The 18,197-nt window shown below is 37.7% G+C and overlaps 1 protein-coding gene across 1 annotated transcript; it reads left to right on the forward strand.

Moving 5' to 3' along the window:
* The first annotated feature begins 848 nt into the window (after positions 1 to 848).
* Positions 849 to 1,632, forward strand: LOC132309093 (uncharacterized). Its single transcript, XM_059807446.1, has 2 exons — positions 849 to 922; positions 1,074 to 1,632. The coding sequence occupies exons 1-2, from the start codon at positions 849 to 851 to the stop codon at positions 1,630 to 1,632; spliced, it is 633 nt and encodes a 210-aa protein (XP_059663429.1).
* The last annotated feature ends 16,565 nt before the right edge of the window (positions 1,633 to 18,197 follow it).

Genomic DNA, 18,197 nt, shown 5'->3' on the forward strand with positions numbered 1-18,197 from the left:
ATGTTTTCGATTTTTCTCATTTTCCATTTTCTGGAATTTTCCTGATTTTTCAAAGGTATTTTCGTATTTTCTCGTTTTGTGTGCCGGACACCGTGGGGTGTGTCAGAGTGTTGATTGGGGATTTTCTTGAGCTCAGGGCTTGTAGAAATGCAATGGTCGCCATTTCGGCATTTTTTCATTTTTCGAGCCGAGAGGTCCCAAGTGGGACCCATTATAAGTATTTTATGTACGATGAATTTATTTTTGGGTCCATTGCATTTTATACATGCTTATTTAATGCATTTATATGTAGATATATGTTGGTGTGTGGTTGCATTGCATTAGTTTGTGTATTAAAGTGTAAAGGAGATATTTGTTATTAAGTGGGCCCCACGAAGCACTAACCATATATTGTATCACCACACACCACTTTGCTGCCATTTCTTCCTTCAGATTCATGGCTGAGCTTTCTTTCTCTACGAGAATCATTTTTTGTCTTTTTCAATCATACTTTTTTAGCCTAAATTTCTCCATTTCACACTTAGTTTTCAACTTTGCCAATGAAGGCAAAGTTGACAAGCTTATTGAGGACATCGAAGAATAAAAAGAAATGCAGTCAATTATGTACTTATGGATGGGGATCTTTATAGGAGATTGGCTGATGATGGCTTGTTATTTCAATGTATTAGCAAGTTTGAAGGTTTAAAGATTATGGCAGAGGTACACGAAGGGATGTGTGGAGCTCACCAAGCTGGCATAAAAATGACATAGTTGATACACCGATATCGATATTATTGGCCTGGAATGAGAAAAGATTATATGACCTATGCAAAGGGTTGTACAGATTGTCAAAATCATGGCCCAATGCAATGGGTTCCAATAATAGAGATGCAGTTATTAGTCAAACCATAGCCTTTCAGAGGTTGGGCCATAGACTTAATCGGTAAGATCAATCCTCCTTCTTTAAAGGGTCATCATTGGATTATCTTAGCTACTGATTATTTTACCAAGTGGGTAGAAACCGAGGAATATGTATCGGTAACTCAAAACACTATCATACAATTTCTGGAGCGACACATCTTTCACCTATTTAGTCTACCAGAAACAATTGTTTCCGATAATGGATCTGTGTTTAGAGGAGGAGATGTATTACAACTCGGCCGTAATATGCAGGTAAAAATGTTAACCTCAATTCCTTATTACGCTCAAGGGAACGGTCAAGCAGAAGCCTCAAACAAAGTTGTAATTGAAATTATTGAGAAGATGATCAAGGACAAGCCAAGAAGATGGCATGAAACCCTTTCAGAAGCCTTATGGGCTTATAAAAAATCAAAAAGGACAAGTACAGGAGCTACTTCTTATCGGCTAACATTTGGCCATGATGTCGTGTTATCGATGGAGTTAGATGTAAAATTGGCAAAAATAGCTTTGCAACATAATCTGATACCTGTCGATTACAACGAAGCTATGCTTGCAGAGTTAGAGGACTTAGATGAAGTTCAGAAACTTACTTTAGACCACCTTATGGTCCATAAAGCAAAGCTAATGAAAGCCTATAAAAAAAGGGTAAAGTTCAAATCATTAGCAGAGGGTGATATGGTTTGGCAAACAATTCTTCCACCTGGAAAGGTAGATAGAACTTATGCAAAATAGTCCCCTACCTGGAAGGGACTAAGTATTGCATAGAGGTACTTATAAGTTAAAGGATTTGGATGGCGAGGTGCATGAAAGGCCAATAAATGGAAGGTACCTTAAAAACTATAAACCAACCATTTTTGAACTTATAGAGGAAAAGAAAATCTCCACTAAGTCAAATTAGTTTGGGTTATATTTAGCCTCGGTTGTTGTTTTCCCTTTTTGCTTTATTTAATGAATAAAGATATTAGCATATTTAAAGTTCAAAACATCATTGTCACAAATAGTTCAAAAATACCATATTACAGACCCATAATAGCAAGAAATCCATAATTGTTCAAGATTGGCTAAAGTTCTTGTGAAAATCTTCAAATTTGGCCTTAAAATCAGCCCAAGAGGTTTGGGTTTGCTAGAGTTTGGTTTCTGCTTGTTTTTTGGATTGCTCCAACTTAGGCAGTTGAGCCTGCAACGCTTTGAATTTGGGAGTAATAGTCTCGGCCTGAATTTTTAACTCCATTACTTTGCTGCCGAGTTAGGTTTTGTCTAGCTGCAACTGAGCAAGTTCAGCTTGATGCTTCTTCTCTCTAGCGTCTAGTTCGGCAGTTTATTTCTTCAACGATAAGTGAAGCTCTTTTCCCATCTTCAAAGTCTTGGAAAGTTTCTATTTTTCCTGGTACTGGACAGAGCAATGGTGGAGAATTTAGTTTGCTTCAACATACGCAGTGGTCATGGTAGGAATTTGAAGCTAAAAATTCTTTAAAAAGGCTAGATCACTTAAGAAGAATCCAGGATAGCTACTCAAGAAAGAGAATGTCTCAGTTAATTCATTTTTGAACGAAGGGGTTTGAGACAAATCTTCTTGTACCATTTGGGATAATATTTGAATAGCTTTTAGTACTTCTAAAGGGGTTTTAGAAGTTTTTTCAGTTGGGACCACAAGGGGTTCAGGATCCAAGGATTCAAACACAGAATCAAATAGTGAATCAAGAGTTGTGAAAGGCGAACTTAGGTTGGCACTTGTAGGCATGGTAAGAGTAACTGAGTCTTTCTGTACCTGAAATGTTTTGGATTAGTCTCAATCATTACAAGTCTACAAGTGCAGGTTATGAAAATTCAACAACTTACTTCCTTAGAATCTCCAATTTGTTCATTCATCGAAGCTGCAGCTAGATGTTGAGAAAAAGCTGGAGAAATTATCTTTTCAGAAGACACTTGTTCTTGTTCTATTGACATTTTAGTCCTTTCTCCTTCAACATTGTCCATAGCAATTTCTTGACTTTCTTTTTGTTCTGAGGAGAGTGGAGTTTTCTAAAATAATGCCAATTCAATTATAATATGTGAACAGAAAATGTTAATAGTCAGGCATCAAGAAGCTTTACCTTTGGAGTTTCAATGGCAAATTTCCTTTTCTTTGACTGGTCGTCGTCCTACTATAAGCTTAAGAGTGTGAAATTTAAGGCGAGGGCCAAGAGTTTTACATTTATAAAAGCCACTACTACCTTTCACTATAAATATAGCTAGGGCGAGTAGGGATCGTCCAAAGGGATTGTGAGGATTGAACAAGGTCGTGGAATCGCTATTAGGGCTAGTAGGTCGAGTGATCAAACAATTGGTTGGTTGGTTGATTAGAGAGCAACTAGATTGAATTAAGTAACAACAAAAGATTGCAACTAAGAGTAAGTAAGAGAGAGAAGAGTCTTGGGGTTTAGAGATCACCACCAAGCAATGCATTTCTATACCGTTGACAAGTGATTAATGAAGGCAAATGGTGTGTTGCAATATTGGTGTGTGTGTGTTTGGTTGATTCAATAAGCAAGGATTACTAGTAAAGCATGTATTATCTAAACATCATGTGAAAGGCACAATATATCTAAGCAATGAAGCATATATTGTCTAAACAACATGTGAAAGGCACAATAGATCAAAACAAGTCATTAATCCTTTCATTAAGCTCACAATCCAAATATAACACAAGGTTAGAGACATATGCCACTTGCATTCAAAAGTTTGGATCATCAAACAACAAGCATGGATTGTCCTCCCATTTAATACTACACTACAACTACACTACATCTACACTACTAGCATGAAAATAAACTAGGGGAGAGGCACAATCCATCAAGGAATAAGTATGAACCATCAAGAAAATCACAAGAGCATTCCATTAAGCACTATGTTTTGACAATCTCTAAATCTATAGCATCAATATACATAGACATGCATCAATAACACAAAATCTACAAGCACATGAACATCTATTCTAGCATACATAGACATTTGGATAAAATGAAATGATCAATTGAAAGCATTTAACCACACAAATCATTGAACAATCAAGATCTATATATATCAAAGTATCAAAACATTAATTACAACACCAATTCCTCAATAATACACAAGATTAAGATATAGAAAGCATGCTTGGGGCTAACTCTAGCCCCAAGAGGATGTCTAGCCACTCATGGTGATGTTGCTCCAACCCTCAAGGGCTAACTCCATGGAAGAGATTTGCTCCTTGGTTGATAAAGAGTCTCTAATGGTGTCTTTAGCCTCATCCTCCTCTAAACTTGCCTTCCAAGAGAATAAACCCTAGAATTGTATATGTCTCAAAAAGTGCATCATATTCCTTTAATAGGTAGGTCAAGTGACACACAAAATGAGCTGGGGTTGTGCAAAGAATATTCTCTAATGATTGGATAGAGGACGGATTGAACAAGCTAGAAATTTAACTTTTTCGCACTGGAGGAAGTTCGATCGATCGAACATTGGACTTGGATCGATCGAACTGGCTGAGATCCATCGAACTTAGGCTGGATCGATCCAACTGGTTGAGCGTTTTGGGAAAAGACAAATCCGAGATATTTTGGAAGATATTTTTGGGAAAAGGACAAAAGTGGTTGTGGGTGGTACAGCTGTGGATAGGATCAATCATTTGAATAAAGACAAAAGTGTTCGATCGATCGAAGGGTGGTGTTGGATCGATCGAACTTTGGACTTTTTGCTTTGGGTCAAGGCTTGGATCTATCTTGAAGTGCTGAGATCGATCAGTGTTCGATCGATCGAACCTTGAAGTTGGATCGATCGAACTTTGCTGCTTCCCACCTTTGGTTTCATTTGCTTCCTTCTTTCTCCACTTTGCTCCTTTCTTTGTTTAATCCCAGAATTGCTTCAATTAAGCTCTTATTTGGCTGAGTTAGCTTATTTTCGGGATAAGTGCCTGAAAATGAAAATAATACGAAATCAATCTAAAACGGTAAAGTAAGATAGATAAAGGTACTAGAATGCCTAAGCTTAAGGGGTTTAAATATGCACTTTTCAGCGCTCATCATGGACATAACTTCATCTTCATCCACTTCATCGTCATCAATCAAGATGAAGTGTCTCTTAACTCTTGATTTTTTAGCAGGTTTCTTTCCCACGGTCTTTTTCTTTGTTTTTCCCTGGTACAGAATTGTTAGCAGGTAAAATGGAATGTATCAAGACAAGTAGATACAGTGTGATTATGAGTTTTACCTGAGTAGCAGCTACAGGAGGTATGCTCTGAATAGGAATGTTGTGGGGTTGTTTCTGAATTAGTTGGATTTGTTCCTTCTGGTACAGAAGGTGGAACACCTGCAGTTTAAAACAATAATAAATCTATACTAAAGAGTAGATATGTTTATTGATGAGATGCAAAGAAGACTACAACTAACTTTGCCGAGAGCATGATCTAGTCCTACATGTTGAAGCTGTAGGTGGGGTATGACTAGTTGATCTAATGGGCTTCTTCTCTGGCGTAGGAGCTGTGGCAAGAACAACAGGGGAGATGGTTTCTCCTTCTTAAAAAGAGAGAGATATAAACTTGTAGGATCCAAGAAGAGTATTGACAAGCTGCATGGCTTCTTTTGACCTATTTAAGCCAATATACGAAGACCACCACTCTTCAAAGTTTGGATTAGTGGTTAGCTCTTCCAAAAATTCTTTGTATTAAAAATTGCTCAGGAGTTTCTGAAATTTGTTGGTGACATCCCAGACTTGATCACTGTCTGATAGTTTCACTCTCTTATGATAATTCTTGTTATATGAAGAATTAGGAGGCACTGGACTTAATTGAGTCAATCCAAATTGTCTGGCCAGTTGTGCAAGGTTATAAAACTTTACCCCAGTTCATCTTTTTGCAACATGGTGGGCAACAATATTGCAAAAAAGATCCCTTGCAATTAAGAAATGGCCCCAAGCAGTTTTATATAGTTCAATTTGTTCTATCGAGGAATCGGCAGTGGGAGGAAACAACCACGAAGGGGCTAATCGACAATTGGCAAAGGGAAGGAATTGAGAGCGAGTTCAAAAGGTACATTGGTGGTAAAAGAACTGAAAACAATCAAGGAATGACTATTCTTTGGGTTTAGCTATGGCATAACCAAAAGAAATTAGAGAATCATTTGCTGAGAGAGGAATTTTGGGAGATAACTCAGGAAAGTAAGCATGCAACCAAAACTGATAGAGCCAAAATGGTCCTCCAGACCGAGAAAATCTTAAAATAGTGAGGTCTAATAAACCTCTGTATAAAGATGCTAAAAGAAACAGAGCTAAGGCCATAGGTTTTCCCTTAGACAACGCTATGGCTAACTAGGTAAGATCTTTGGTAATTTGGATTGTAAGAGCACACAATAAATTCTGACATAACCACAACAACAAAAAACCTATATGTTCTTGTTCAATTACATCAGTCTCATGTTCTCTAATCATTTCTTTCAAAACGGCCCAAAAGATTGGATATGATGTTTAGGGCTGCCTTGCTCAGGAAATTTAAAGTTTGTTGGAGAAGGTAATTGATATCATCCCCTCCAGGTTTCAAACCAGTCAGAAACCAAACATCCCTAAGGGTAGGGGCCATCATCCCACAATCTAAATGTAATGAATTAGTGGTGGGTGACCAAAAGTGTAATAAGGCAAAAAATAAAGCTCTATCAAAAGTCAGAGGAATCTTACTGATTTGGATAATATCGAATATACCCATCTTTTTCCATAGATCTCCTTTGGCAGCTGATACCCAGTCCACCCAATCATTCCACTAGAGCATGGGAGGATGCCAATTCCTGATTGACAGCGACGGCATTTCACCTTCAGCAGTTTGGTACACAGGTTTGAGAAATGGAAGTTGGGCCTCCCCTAAGGATAAAAGAGGGATAATGATGGAGGAAATTGATTGGTAAATGTTGGGCCAAGGCCCTTAGTATTATTCGCTAGATCGATGAGTGTTGTGTTGTTCAGTTTAGGGGATAGTAGGGTTTTGAGTGCAATCTTCGTCATTTGGGTATGAGATGTCGATTCTGGTATTGGGGTTTCCAAATTAAGCTCGGTGTGTTGTTTTTGAGTCTTCGAAGACATACTGCAAGGGAAAAAAGGAGTTTCGATTTTGATGGAGATGAAAGATTATTGTGAGAGGAATCTAATACAGAGCTCGAATGGGTTTGTGAATATGAGGCATGTGTTATTAGAAGACGAAAGGATTTATAGCGCTATTAATGGCTGATAAGATGGGTTAGTGTAATTGGCATTTTTTGGGAACTACAACTATAATCAACTTAAGGGATTATACGGTGTATGCAGAATTACGGTGCAATGGGTGTTATTGGAATTGTGGAAGCCGAAGGGTTAAAACGGCTACCAAAATTGGCGGGCATTGTTGACACCCATTTTGGTAATTGGGTTTGGACTACAATTGGGCTGAGGATGCGTGGTAATTAGTTTAGGCTGAAAGTCATTACTACTCTACATGGATCAAATAATAAACTTGGACTACAATTGGGATAGTGATTTATAAGCACTGAAAACCCCTTAAACTTGGGTATTCTAGAACCTTATCCTATCTTATTTTCTCATTTTAGTCTAATTTCATGTTATTTCCCTTTCCAAGCACTTATCCCCAAAATAAGTTAATTCAGCCAAATTAGAGCATAAAAGAAGCAACCTCAAGCTGAATGGAAGAAAGGAGCAAAGTGGAGCAAAGTGGTGGAAAAAAGCAATCTTTGATCGATCAGACAAAGCTTCAATCGATCTCACAATGATCGATCCAACCATGCCAAGATGGATCCAGCCTCTTGTCCTTATCCTCAGGAAATTTCCATCTTCGATCGAACCAATATTATTTCAATTGATCGAACTTATTTGATCTTATCTCCACCTACCACTTTTGTCATTTTCCCAAAATATCCCAAAAATATCTCAGATTTGTCAGTATTCCAAAAGGCGCCGCCATGGTTCGATCGATCTCACCACACTTCGATCGATCAAACCCCCTTAAGTGCGAAAAAAAAATAGAGTTCCAGCTAATAAAAAGGTGTACTCGTGGCGCAATCATTTGGAGGCCCTAATGCACGAGGTCTGACCATTGGGTGTGACACTTGAGCTACCTATAAAAGGATTTTGAGCCATTTTACACATATACAATCTTGGAGAATGATATACAAGAGAGAGGTTGGGAGAGTCTAGAGATTAGAGAGATATATACCATTTGGGAGTTCTTCTACTCATCTAGGGTTTCCATCAAGGAGAAGAAGATCATTCCTACCATGGAGATGGCCCTTGAGGGTTAGATGACTACATCAATGAATGGCTAAACATTTTCTTGGGGCTAGAGTTAGCCTTAAGCATGCTTTCTTGACCTTGATGCTTTGTATTTTGAGGGGATTTGTGCTGTAATTCTTATCTTAACATTTGATTTATACATGAATCTTGTTTCTATAATGATTTGTGTGGTTTAATACTTCCAATTGATCATTTCATTCTATTCATATGTCTATGTATGCTAGAATAGATGTTTATGTATTTATCTCTACGTTTTGTGATATTTATGTATGTCTATATGTGTTGATGCTATGAATCTAAAGATTGTCAAAGTATGGTGCTTTAATGGAATACTCTTGTGGTTTGTTTGATGGTTCATACTTATTTCTTGATTGATTGTGCCTCTTCTTTAGTTTAATTAGTTTAATTTTTATGTCCCTAGCCTAGTTGTAGTGTAGTTGCCTTACTTTCTTAAATGGGAGGACAATCCATGCTTGTTGTTTGATGCTCCATGCTTATGAATGCAAGTAGTATATTTTAAAGGAAGGAACAATGGCTTAATTTGATACATTGTGCTATTCATTAATTTATCTAGACAATGTATGCTTAATTGGTCATCCATGCTTGTTGATTCAATCAATCACATACATTAGAATTGCAACATGTAATCCCCCTCATTTATTACATATTAAGTGTTTAGGAAGGTGATCCTTAGTGATGACCTTTAAGTCCCAAGATCCCTTTTTTAATCTCTACATTTTACTCTACTTCAATTGTCTTACCTTGCATCCATTTATTTGACATTGTAGTTTAATTAACCAATCAAAACATTTTTGATCACTCGACCTACTAATCCAACATTGTTTCCATCTCAATATAGCTTATTTTCCCTTGGGACGATCCCTACTCACCCTAGCTATATTAGTAGTTCGAGGTAGTAGTGGCACTTTATAAATTCAAACTTAGCCACTCTTTAACATGTTTTAACTTGTTAGTTCACCACGACACCAAGTTTTGGTGCCATTGTCGGGGAGTAGGCAATGCCATATTTTGGAAACAATTAAGAATTAGTACTATTTTGATCATGTCTTTACTTTATTTTATTTTGGTTACTTATTGTGTTTGTTCTTCATTGGCTAGGTGAATTGACCCAAGAGAAGTGAAGCAACGGAGAATTCAAAAGCAAAGAGCCAAGCTAAGCTAACCATCGAAAGCTAAAAATCTAAAAGAATTGCAAAAGCAAAGCAAGGCAAAGAAAGAAAAGAAAAAATTTTGAAATTAATTTGAAGTTGCTTAAGGACCCTTTGTGAGCTTTTCTAACTTAATCTCTAGTTAAATCGTAAGCCCGCATGGAGGCATGTTTTTACTTTCTTAGATAGATCGTGAGCCCGCGCGCGTGGAGGAAATTTAATTTTTCTTGCATAGTTTTCTAAGCACGGGAGTATGGAATCAATGTATGTGGAGGATTGTTATTGATTGATTTGTTGTGGAGGCAAAGTGATTGCTACGTGCTTGTTTCTAATTGTTGTTTTGTTTGTGCATGCATGGTCGTAGGTTGTTAAATCCTACTCTTGTCCCACTTAATTTAACTCTTGAATCCATTGTTCATAATCCTAGGGGAAGGGGTAGCTCTCATCACTCCATTTTACCAATGGAGGAGCAAAATGACGACCATGTGAAGGACTTTGGTCACATCGACCAACAAGGTATCCTCCACTCTAATGTGTATCATGATAACATTCACGTACCATTAGGCATGCCAAGACCTTTCGTTCCACAACAACAAGGCCAAGTTCCATTGGGAATGCCTTGGCTAATTTTTGCTCCACAACCTCCCATTATTCAAGTAAATCAAGGTGCTTATATACCACCACCGGTTATGAATCCTCCTCTTGCTTTGCGTGATTATTATGTGCCAAATGAATATAATGCACCTACATGCATTCAATTGCCCCCATTTAGAGCACATCACTATGAAATTAATCCGTAAACTATTCAAATGTTTCCCAACTATCATGGACTTCCAAGTGAAGAACCTTACAAGCATTTGGATGAGTTTCTTGAAGTGTGTTCCACCGTAAAATACACGGACATGCCAGAAGAAGTTTTGAGACTCAAACTCTTTCCCTTTACCCTTAAAGACAAGGCTAAATAATGGTTCAAAATTCTTAGGCCTTTTTCGATAACTTCTTGGGCAGAAATGTAACAAAAGTTTTTGAAAAAGTACTATCCGGTTTCAAAGACCAATGCAATGAGAACTTCTATTCGAGAATTTTCTCAAGGGGACGAGGAGATGTTTCATGAGGCATGGGAAAGATTTAATGATTTGCTTAGGACATGTCCACATCATGACGTTCCTAAGTGGCAATTAGTTCAATACTTTTTTGAAAGCTTGTCGGATAATCACAAAGGTATGGTTGATGCATCTATGGGTGATTCTTACCTTGATAAGCATGAAAATGATGTTTGGTAATTATATGAGAGCATAAGTGAGAATTCAATGCATTGATCCTTATCTTCCAAAAATAGTAGAAATCTAGGTGGAAGGAAGAATGTCAGCTTATATCAAGTTGACAATTCCAATGACATAGCCGCCGAAGTTAAATCCTTATCTCAAAGGTTTGATCAATTTTTTATCAACCAAAATTTGGTGAATCAAGTATCTTCATCCCCTAATCATTCACATCGCAATTCCAATGAATCTTGCATGACTTGTTCTAGTGTCTTACATTCTACTTCCAATTGTCCCTATGGACATGTACAAAAGTGAGAACCATGAACAAGTGAATGCCACATTTTTCAACCAAGGGAACAACCCCTATGGCACACATTACAATTAAGGGAGGAGGAACCATCCAAACTTCTCTTGGAAAATCCAAGGAGAAAGCTCAAACCCTCCCTAAGGTGGTTTTCAAGGCAAGTATGTTCCGCCCCCAATGCAAAGCCAAGGTTCTCAAGGTTATAGATCATATTTTCAATCACATGGAAATCAATTTTCTAACTCTCATTTTCCTAGTCAATCATCTTATTCTCAAGGAAATTATAGGAGTCCCACTTTTGAGGAAAAAGTGTTGACCGCTTTAGGTACTTTAGAGGCAAACACTCAATTGCTTCATTCTCATTCACAATCCATTATTGAGCTAGAAACCCAAGTCGGGTAAAATAGCTAATACCTTGAATAGTAGAGAAAAAGGGAAGATGCCTTTGAATCCATCACCTAAACAATAATTTGTTCTGGAGACAAATTCCTCATCAGAAGGTCACACAATTGAGCATGTCAATGCGGTGACAATCTTGAGAAGTGGAAAAATAGTTGACAACCAAGTTAGTATTCAAAATGAAGAGAGTGAACCGGTGCAACCAAAAGTTGACACCCGTCCTGTTTCACACCTTACTCCTCCTTCATTGCATGTGCATGATCCTTTTGTTGAGAAAGAATTGAGAAATGCTTTGAAAAATTCTTATGCTGAAAAAGTTTTGAAAAAGGATTTTGAAAAGGTTTATGAGCCAAAAGCTCCATTTCCGGATGCCTTAAAAGGATCCAATTCTCTTGAAAAACAACAAGGCAAAATGAACAAAATTATTGAAATGTTTAGGCAAGTGAAGATCAATCTTCCCCTCTTTGATGCAATTAAACAAATTCTGGCTTATGCCAAATTCTTGAAAGATCTTTACACCCAAAAGAGGAAGAACAAGAACCAAGTACCAAAGAAAGTTGTCTTAACCGAACAAGTGAGCTCTATTTTACAACATAACACACTTCCAAAATTCAAGGACCCTGGTTCACCTACTACTTCTTGCATTATTGGTGGCAATGTCATTAATTGGGCTCTTTTTGATTTAGGAGCAAGTGTGAACCTTCTTCCATATTCAGTTTATGTCAAATTGGGCTTAGGAGATTTAAAACTGACGTCGGTAGTTTTACAACTAGTCGACCAATCCATCAAAAAGCCTCGGGGTATTATTAAGGATGTGTTGATCAAAATTGATAAATTCTTCTTCCCAGTCGACTTCGTAGTCATAGACACAGAACCGGTTCCGAATCCCAAGAGTCAAATTCCAGTTATCCTTGGCCATCCTTTCTTGGCAACTACTAATGCCAACATAAATTGTAGGACGAGGATAATGAAAATTTCATTTGGCCATAAAAAAGTGAAGTTGAACATATTCAATCCAACCCCGAATTCAATAGACAAGCATGAAGAAGTGTGTGTTGTTGAAAAATGCATCGAAAATGAACTTGAAAAACATGAGTCTTTGCTTGTCAATCGAATTTTCAAAAAGAGTTCAAAGAGAAATGTGTCCAAACTAAGTGTTGAAAGGGCATGGAAGCCCAAGAATTGTTTTGATCAAGGACTGTCAATTTCTGTTGAATCAAATCCAATGAGTCCTCTAGGGAACAATTTGTTGGGTAGGGTTCAAAGTTCTTTTCACCCCGCTAAGGAGGGGATGCATAATAAGATTTTTGATCCAGGCTAAAAGAGCCCAATGTCTTGCTAGAGACATTAAACACTAGTGCTTCGTAGGGTTTATAACCCTATTCCTCCCTCATTTCTATCTTACCTTTTATTTCTTGCGTCGTCTAGATATGTTCTGGGTTCATACACATTGTTGGGAACTTTGATTGAGAATGCTTGCACTGTTATTTTTGAATTAAGCACTTAATGCCTGTTCGATCGATCTCAAAAGGAGGTTCGATAAATCGAACATCATCTCTACATCCAATCATCTCTCTGTCCCATCGTGCGAAAATTTCCTGCGTATTTTAGTTCTCTGTGTATCGTGCGAACTTTATTTCTGATCGATCCAAAAATTTTAAGATCAATCCAGTTTTCCTTTGGATCGATCTTCATTCCATACTTAGAAACATTTTTGAAACATTGAAAAATCACCTCTATGTGTATCGTTCGAACATGTCTGCAGGTTTTCACCTGTTGGATCGATCGAGTTTTGATCGATCTGTGTGCTTCCTTTTGATTTTGACTTCTTTTTTAATTTCAAATTTCAAATTCAAAAAAATAAATAAATAAAAAATAAAATCAAATCAAAAATACTTTTAATTTTGAAATTTGTTTTGGTTTATTCTATTTTTTATTTTATTTATTTTATTTTTATTTTCCAAAAATCCAAAAATATTTTTAATTTATTTTTAATTTTCAAAAAAAAATAAAAATAAAAAAATTTCAAAAATTTTTTTAAAAAATCTATCATTTTGTGGGTTCGATCGATATGAATATCTTTATAATCGATCAGGGTTCGATTGATCTGATCACCCAAGTGATCGATCGAATAGGTCGGAGACAGTTTTTTAAAATATGACCCAATGGTCATTTGGATCGATTTCAACATTGATCCAAAGCCCTCCTTCTCTCCCACCGCTGTTCATTCATCTTCCCTACCTTCAGCGAATCTTTGACCAGCTCCTAAACTTTCCAAACTCGATCCCGATCTCATCTCTCTCTCGGTCCACTTCTCTCTCTCATTTTTGGTAAGGTTTTAATCTTGTTTTTCATTTTTGAACTTCATCAAGTTGATCCACATGTTTTAGATGTTGCCATGTTTAGATCTTAACCTTCCCATGATTTGTTGTTCCATTTTTAAGTTGTTGAGCATATGTATATATTTTGATTTCGGGGGTCGCGGGCCGACTTAAGTGACTATTCTTGACTTGTTGAGGTGTATAGGGGCCTACAAGCATATTCAGGCGCCCCCGTGTTGTCACCGTCACAGATTTGTGACTATTTGTGTTTTTCTACAGGTTCGATGGATCACAGTAATGCTCTGATCGATCAGAGCATAATCGATCTCAACCATATCCTGATCAATCCAACCTGGATTGATCTTATCTTTTTCATGATCGATCAAGCCTTATTATTTTGCATACGCTCTTTTGTGTTTCATGCTATCTCACTTATGCCCAATGCCTATGTTTTCCACATTGGTTGCATTCTGCTCTGTTATATCTAGCATGTTTCACTTTATTAGAATAGTCACTGTCTATCCTTAGCTGCATTATAACTTGTATAGATTCATGTATTTTATTCTGAATTGTCTGTCTTAACTTGACAAACATGTTTTTATCTGTTGTGCTTCAATTATTCATTTCATATATTATCACCTGTTACTAACTTCATTTGCAAGTTTTCTTTCCTTTTTGCAGACCATGGCTCGAATCAAGACCATTGCCCGCTGGACATATGAGCGTATAGTACGGCAGCGAGTAGAAGAGCCTAAGGAGCCCGCTCCAGCTCTGTCCGAGCACTCATCCTCTTCTGCTTCTGCATCCTCGTCTTCTTCATCAGCTGAGGAAGACAAGCAGACATCGCCTCTCTCACCTAGTCCACCACGGGCACTGTCCGACATGGCCTGTGACAGGGTTGAGTGTAGATATTCGCGCCTTACAGTGGCGCATGAGTCCATATTTGATACTACTTTCTTCTCTCGGTCGATTCTAACCAAGGTGACCTATGATGAGATTTCCCATCACAGCATTTTACCTATTCCGACCCCGGTGGCCAATCCGGTTTACCCGCGGCTCGTCCAGTTGTTCTACCAGACCTCTGGCCAGCCCCGAGTAACATGGTGGAGTTGCGGACCACCATTGATGGCCATCTCATCCGCATTACAGTCGAGACATGGCCATAGCTCTGACTGGCCTACTAGTGCCGGTGAGACATTTGCCACCAGGACTTATTTGCCTGACGATTTATGGTTCTTGGATTCGGTGTTATACCGAAATGTATTTATGGCGGGCCATAAGATTCAGCGCCATTCAGATTTTCTTGCAGCCCTCTATACCTTCTATATAAGCCATTGGTTTTCTATTCCTATACTCTACTGGAGTGTAATGATGAGGCTTTACATGAGTTACATTAGCAAGACAAAGCCCAGGCGAGCCACATTCCTCCCCTTTGTACATCTGATTACTCAGATCCTCAAAGACCAGCACTATCCTTTCCATTCAAAGGAGCATACTGAGACAGGGGCTTGCCATTATGGCAAGAAGGACTGGAATAAGAGCTACAATGCTCTTATCAAGAGTCTACAAATCGAGGCTATCTTGGCAGCCGAGGAGGCAGAGTTGGCAGAAATGAAGAAGGCAGAGGCAGCAGCAGCAGATGATCCAGCAGACGCATCGACGGCTGCGGATTCGCATATGGACATAGACCTAGAGCAGGAGCCTCCAGCAGAGTCACCACATCACTCTCCGGCAGGGTCACCATTACATTCACAGAAGCAGAGTCAGGATAAGCCTCAGTTTTCTGACCCAGTCATCCCTGACGCTCCAGCTCAGACACCCAGCCTAGGAGAGCGTATCCAGACATTGGAGGATGCGGTTGTCTCTCTCCAAGCAGATGTGACCTCCTTCCACACGGATGTGCTAACTGCACTGCAGAGCCTTTCTAGAGACATCCAAGGATCACGCCCCGTTAGACCAACCTCCTCTGCTTGATCTATATCTCACTCTCATCATTTTATATATCTGTGCTATTTGACTATTACTTTGACATAATAAACTATATTTTTGCGGCCAGTCTGTTGGCCAGATACTGTGTTGTACCGTATACTGCTTTTATTTTCTCTATCCTATGCATGATATTTTTGGATGTCAGATTATTATTTTGATACATCTATCTATGATTAACTCCATTATCAGGTACATCCCAGTGACTTCAGTGAGAGAGTGCTGCCTAAATTTTTTAGGACCACCCTTATTCCTCTCTCCTTAGTTCATTTACTATCCCACTTACACTTGTATGTACATTGTGCACTATTATTATCCCCTTTGTTATCTGTTAAAAATTTTATCCCAGTGCTATCTTTTCAGGACCACAGTAAATCCCAAGTTTGGGGGGTTATACCATCAATGTAATGACCCGGTCATTTGCCTCCCTTTCCTTTTTCTTGAAATTTTACAAATGAATTTTTTTCGTTTAATTTTCCTTTCTGAGCTCTATTTCGTGTCGCTTAGTGTCATCTCAAGTGCTCGGAATTGGTTTCTAAGACTCTTTCATGTGAATTGACAACTTCCTTTGAGGACCGAGTCATTTTCACATTTTTCGTTTTTCGATAATATGCGTTTTTCCCTATTTCGTCTTATCTCCGTTTGTCAGTTTTTGGCACAACCTCACTTTTCAAGCTCGGAGTTGGTTTTTGACTTCACGTATCCTTATCGTGAGTGGTTTCCACGAAATATGTATCTTTACTTTTGCAAGAAAGTACTCTGGTTGCTCCCGATGCCCATAGGGGCATGGATGCATAAATCTTTGGAATTAATTTCATTTCTTGGAGTGTTTTTTATAAATATCTTTTGAAGATATTTTATTTCAGGGACATCTAAGAAAATATCTTTTGGAAGATATTTTCATTCTGGGGCAGTTTCGCAGTTAACCCTTTTTGTAGGGGCCATTGTGCAATTAACGAAAGTTATTGCAAAATGTCTTGTTTGGAGCCTGGATCCTCGTACAGGATTCATTTTCACTTTTTGTTGACTTGTAAATTCATAGAATTCCATTCTGGTCGTTTTTCTCCAATTTCAGAGTTTCTGGACCCGGTTGCCGCTGAACTTGTTCGGGGCATAACTTTCTACTCGAGACTCGGTTTTTGACGCCGTTTCTTCCGTTATTCATATTTTATCATTTTAAATCTTTTTTGTTCACAAAGTTTTACCATTTGAGCACGTCTGCTCAAATTTTACTTTTTCAGACCCGGCGGGGCCCGTTCGGGGCACTTTTTGAGATTTCTATAAAAGGGGGGTGAGATATTTCATTTTTCATCTTCTCCCCTCTTCATGCACGACCTGGAGCTCCCATGGAAGCCCAAGGGGTGCTGCCATCTTCTCTCTCCTCTTTTGGTTCACTTTTCCTTGATAGAAAGTCTTCGGCCTTAACGTTTGTTGTTCCCCTCGCCGTGCTCTACCTTTCCCCCTTATTAGAATTCAGTTTTGACCATTTCTTGAGTTTGGTTTTGAGGTTAAGTTATGATTTTGATGGGGCTTTCATGGGGGTTATGTTCACGGCGTTGTCCCCGACAAAACCTAGTAGTTTTGTCAGATTCGGAGCCGTTCCATTTTGATGGCATTTGAGATTTTCATCTTAAATTGAGGGAGGGGATGTTTTAGGTTTAAAATCTTGTTATATAGCATGCTTGTGATGCTTATACTACTTGTTTGCATGATTAAATATAAAATATAGAGATTTTATTATTTATTTTTCTTGTACGGGATCTAATTTTTCCGGTTGCTCATGACTTGGTTTAAACATGTAGCATGATTTTATATTACCCCTTGATATGTTCATTGTCGTGTATTAAAATTGGAACATTTGAATAAGTATTAAAGATTTTATTTAATATTTATCTTAGGTGAAAGATTAATTCACATGGCCTTAACTAGCTTAAATTCAATATGTGTTAGCATATTATATTAGGCCTTTACATGCTCTCCAACCTAGTTGAATTTGAAAGTAATTGGAGGTGTTTTGAAAATTAGTAATTATTAATTAATTTGATTAATTAATTTGCCCCGAGTGCACTATTCACTCTATTTAAATTCCGACTTGATATTCTTGACTTACATGCCATATAGCTTCACATATGTTTGATTTAGAATATTCGGTTAGGTTTTCAAACCTTTCATTTAATTAAATTCCATATTTAAGATTTAATTTTCATGGTGATATACAACTTGGAATTATATTGTGGCATGCTAGACAATTAAGTTTTGGTATGGTTGTTCACATGTATTAAATTGGGATTTATTGCATGAGAATTGCAACTTTTGTTTTATATTTAATTTTAGTGAAAGTTTAATTCACATGGTCTTAAATTGAATGAAATAAGCTTGTAATGTGATATTACATTAGTCCTTGGCATGTTCTCTAAGATATGTTAAATTGAGAGCATTTGGTTAAGTTTGAAAATCTAGAGATTTTAATTAAAAGAATTAATTAAAATCTATTTTGTGGTCTCATTAGCTTAATTAAGATTTTAACTTGATATTTGTATTGGCCATGACTTGTTTACTAGTATATATT

Source organism: Cornus florida, unplaced genomic scaffold (genome assembly GCF_030987335.1).
Source record: "Cornus florida cultivar Cherokee Brave unplaced genomic scaffold, ASM3098733v1 CherokeeBrave_3.0.0_Hap2_Chr05, whole genome shotgun sequence".
In the NCBI taxonomy this organism is placed as follows: domain Eukaryota; kingdom Viridiplantae; phylum Streptophyta; class Magnoliopsida; order Cornales; family Cornaceae; genus Cornus; species Cornus florida.

What these genes read in the sequence shown, in the direction of transcription:
- LOC132309093 (XM_059807446.1), top strand. Translation starts at nt 849, where the DNA reads ATGGGTTCCAATAATAGAGATGCAGTTATTAGTCAAACCATAGCCTTT. An exon ending in TTGGGCCATAGACTTAATCG is followed by an intron (nt 923 to 1,073) that starts GTAAGATCAATC and finishes TCACCTATTTAG; the next exon opens with TCTACCAGAAACAATTGTTT.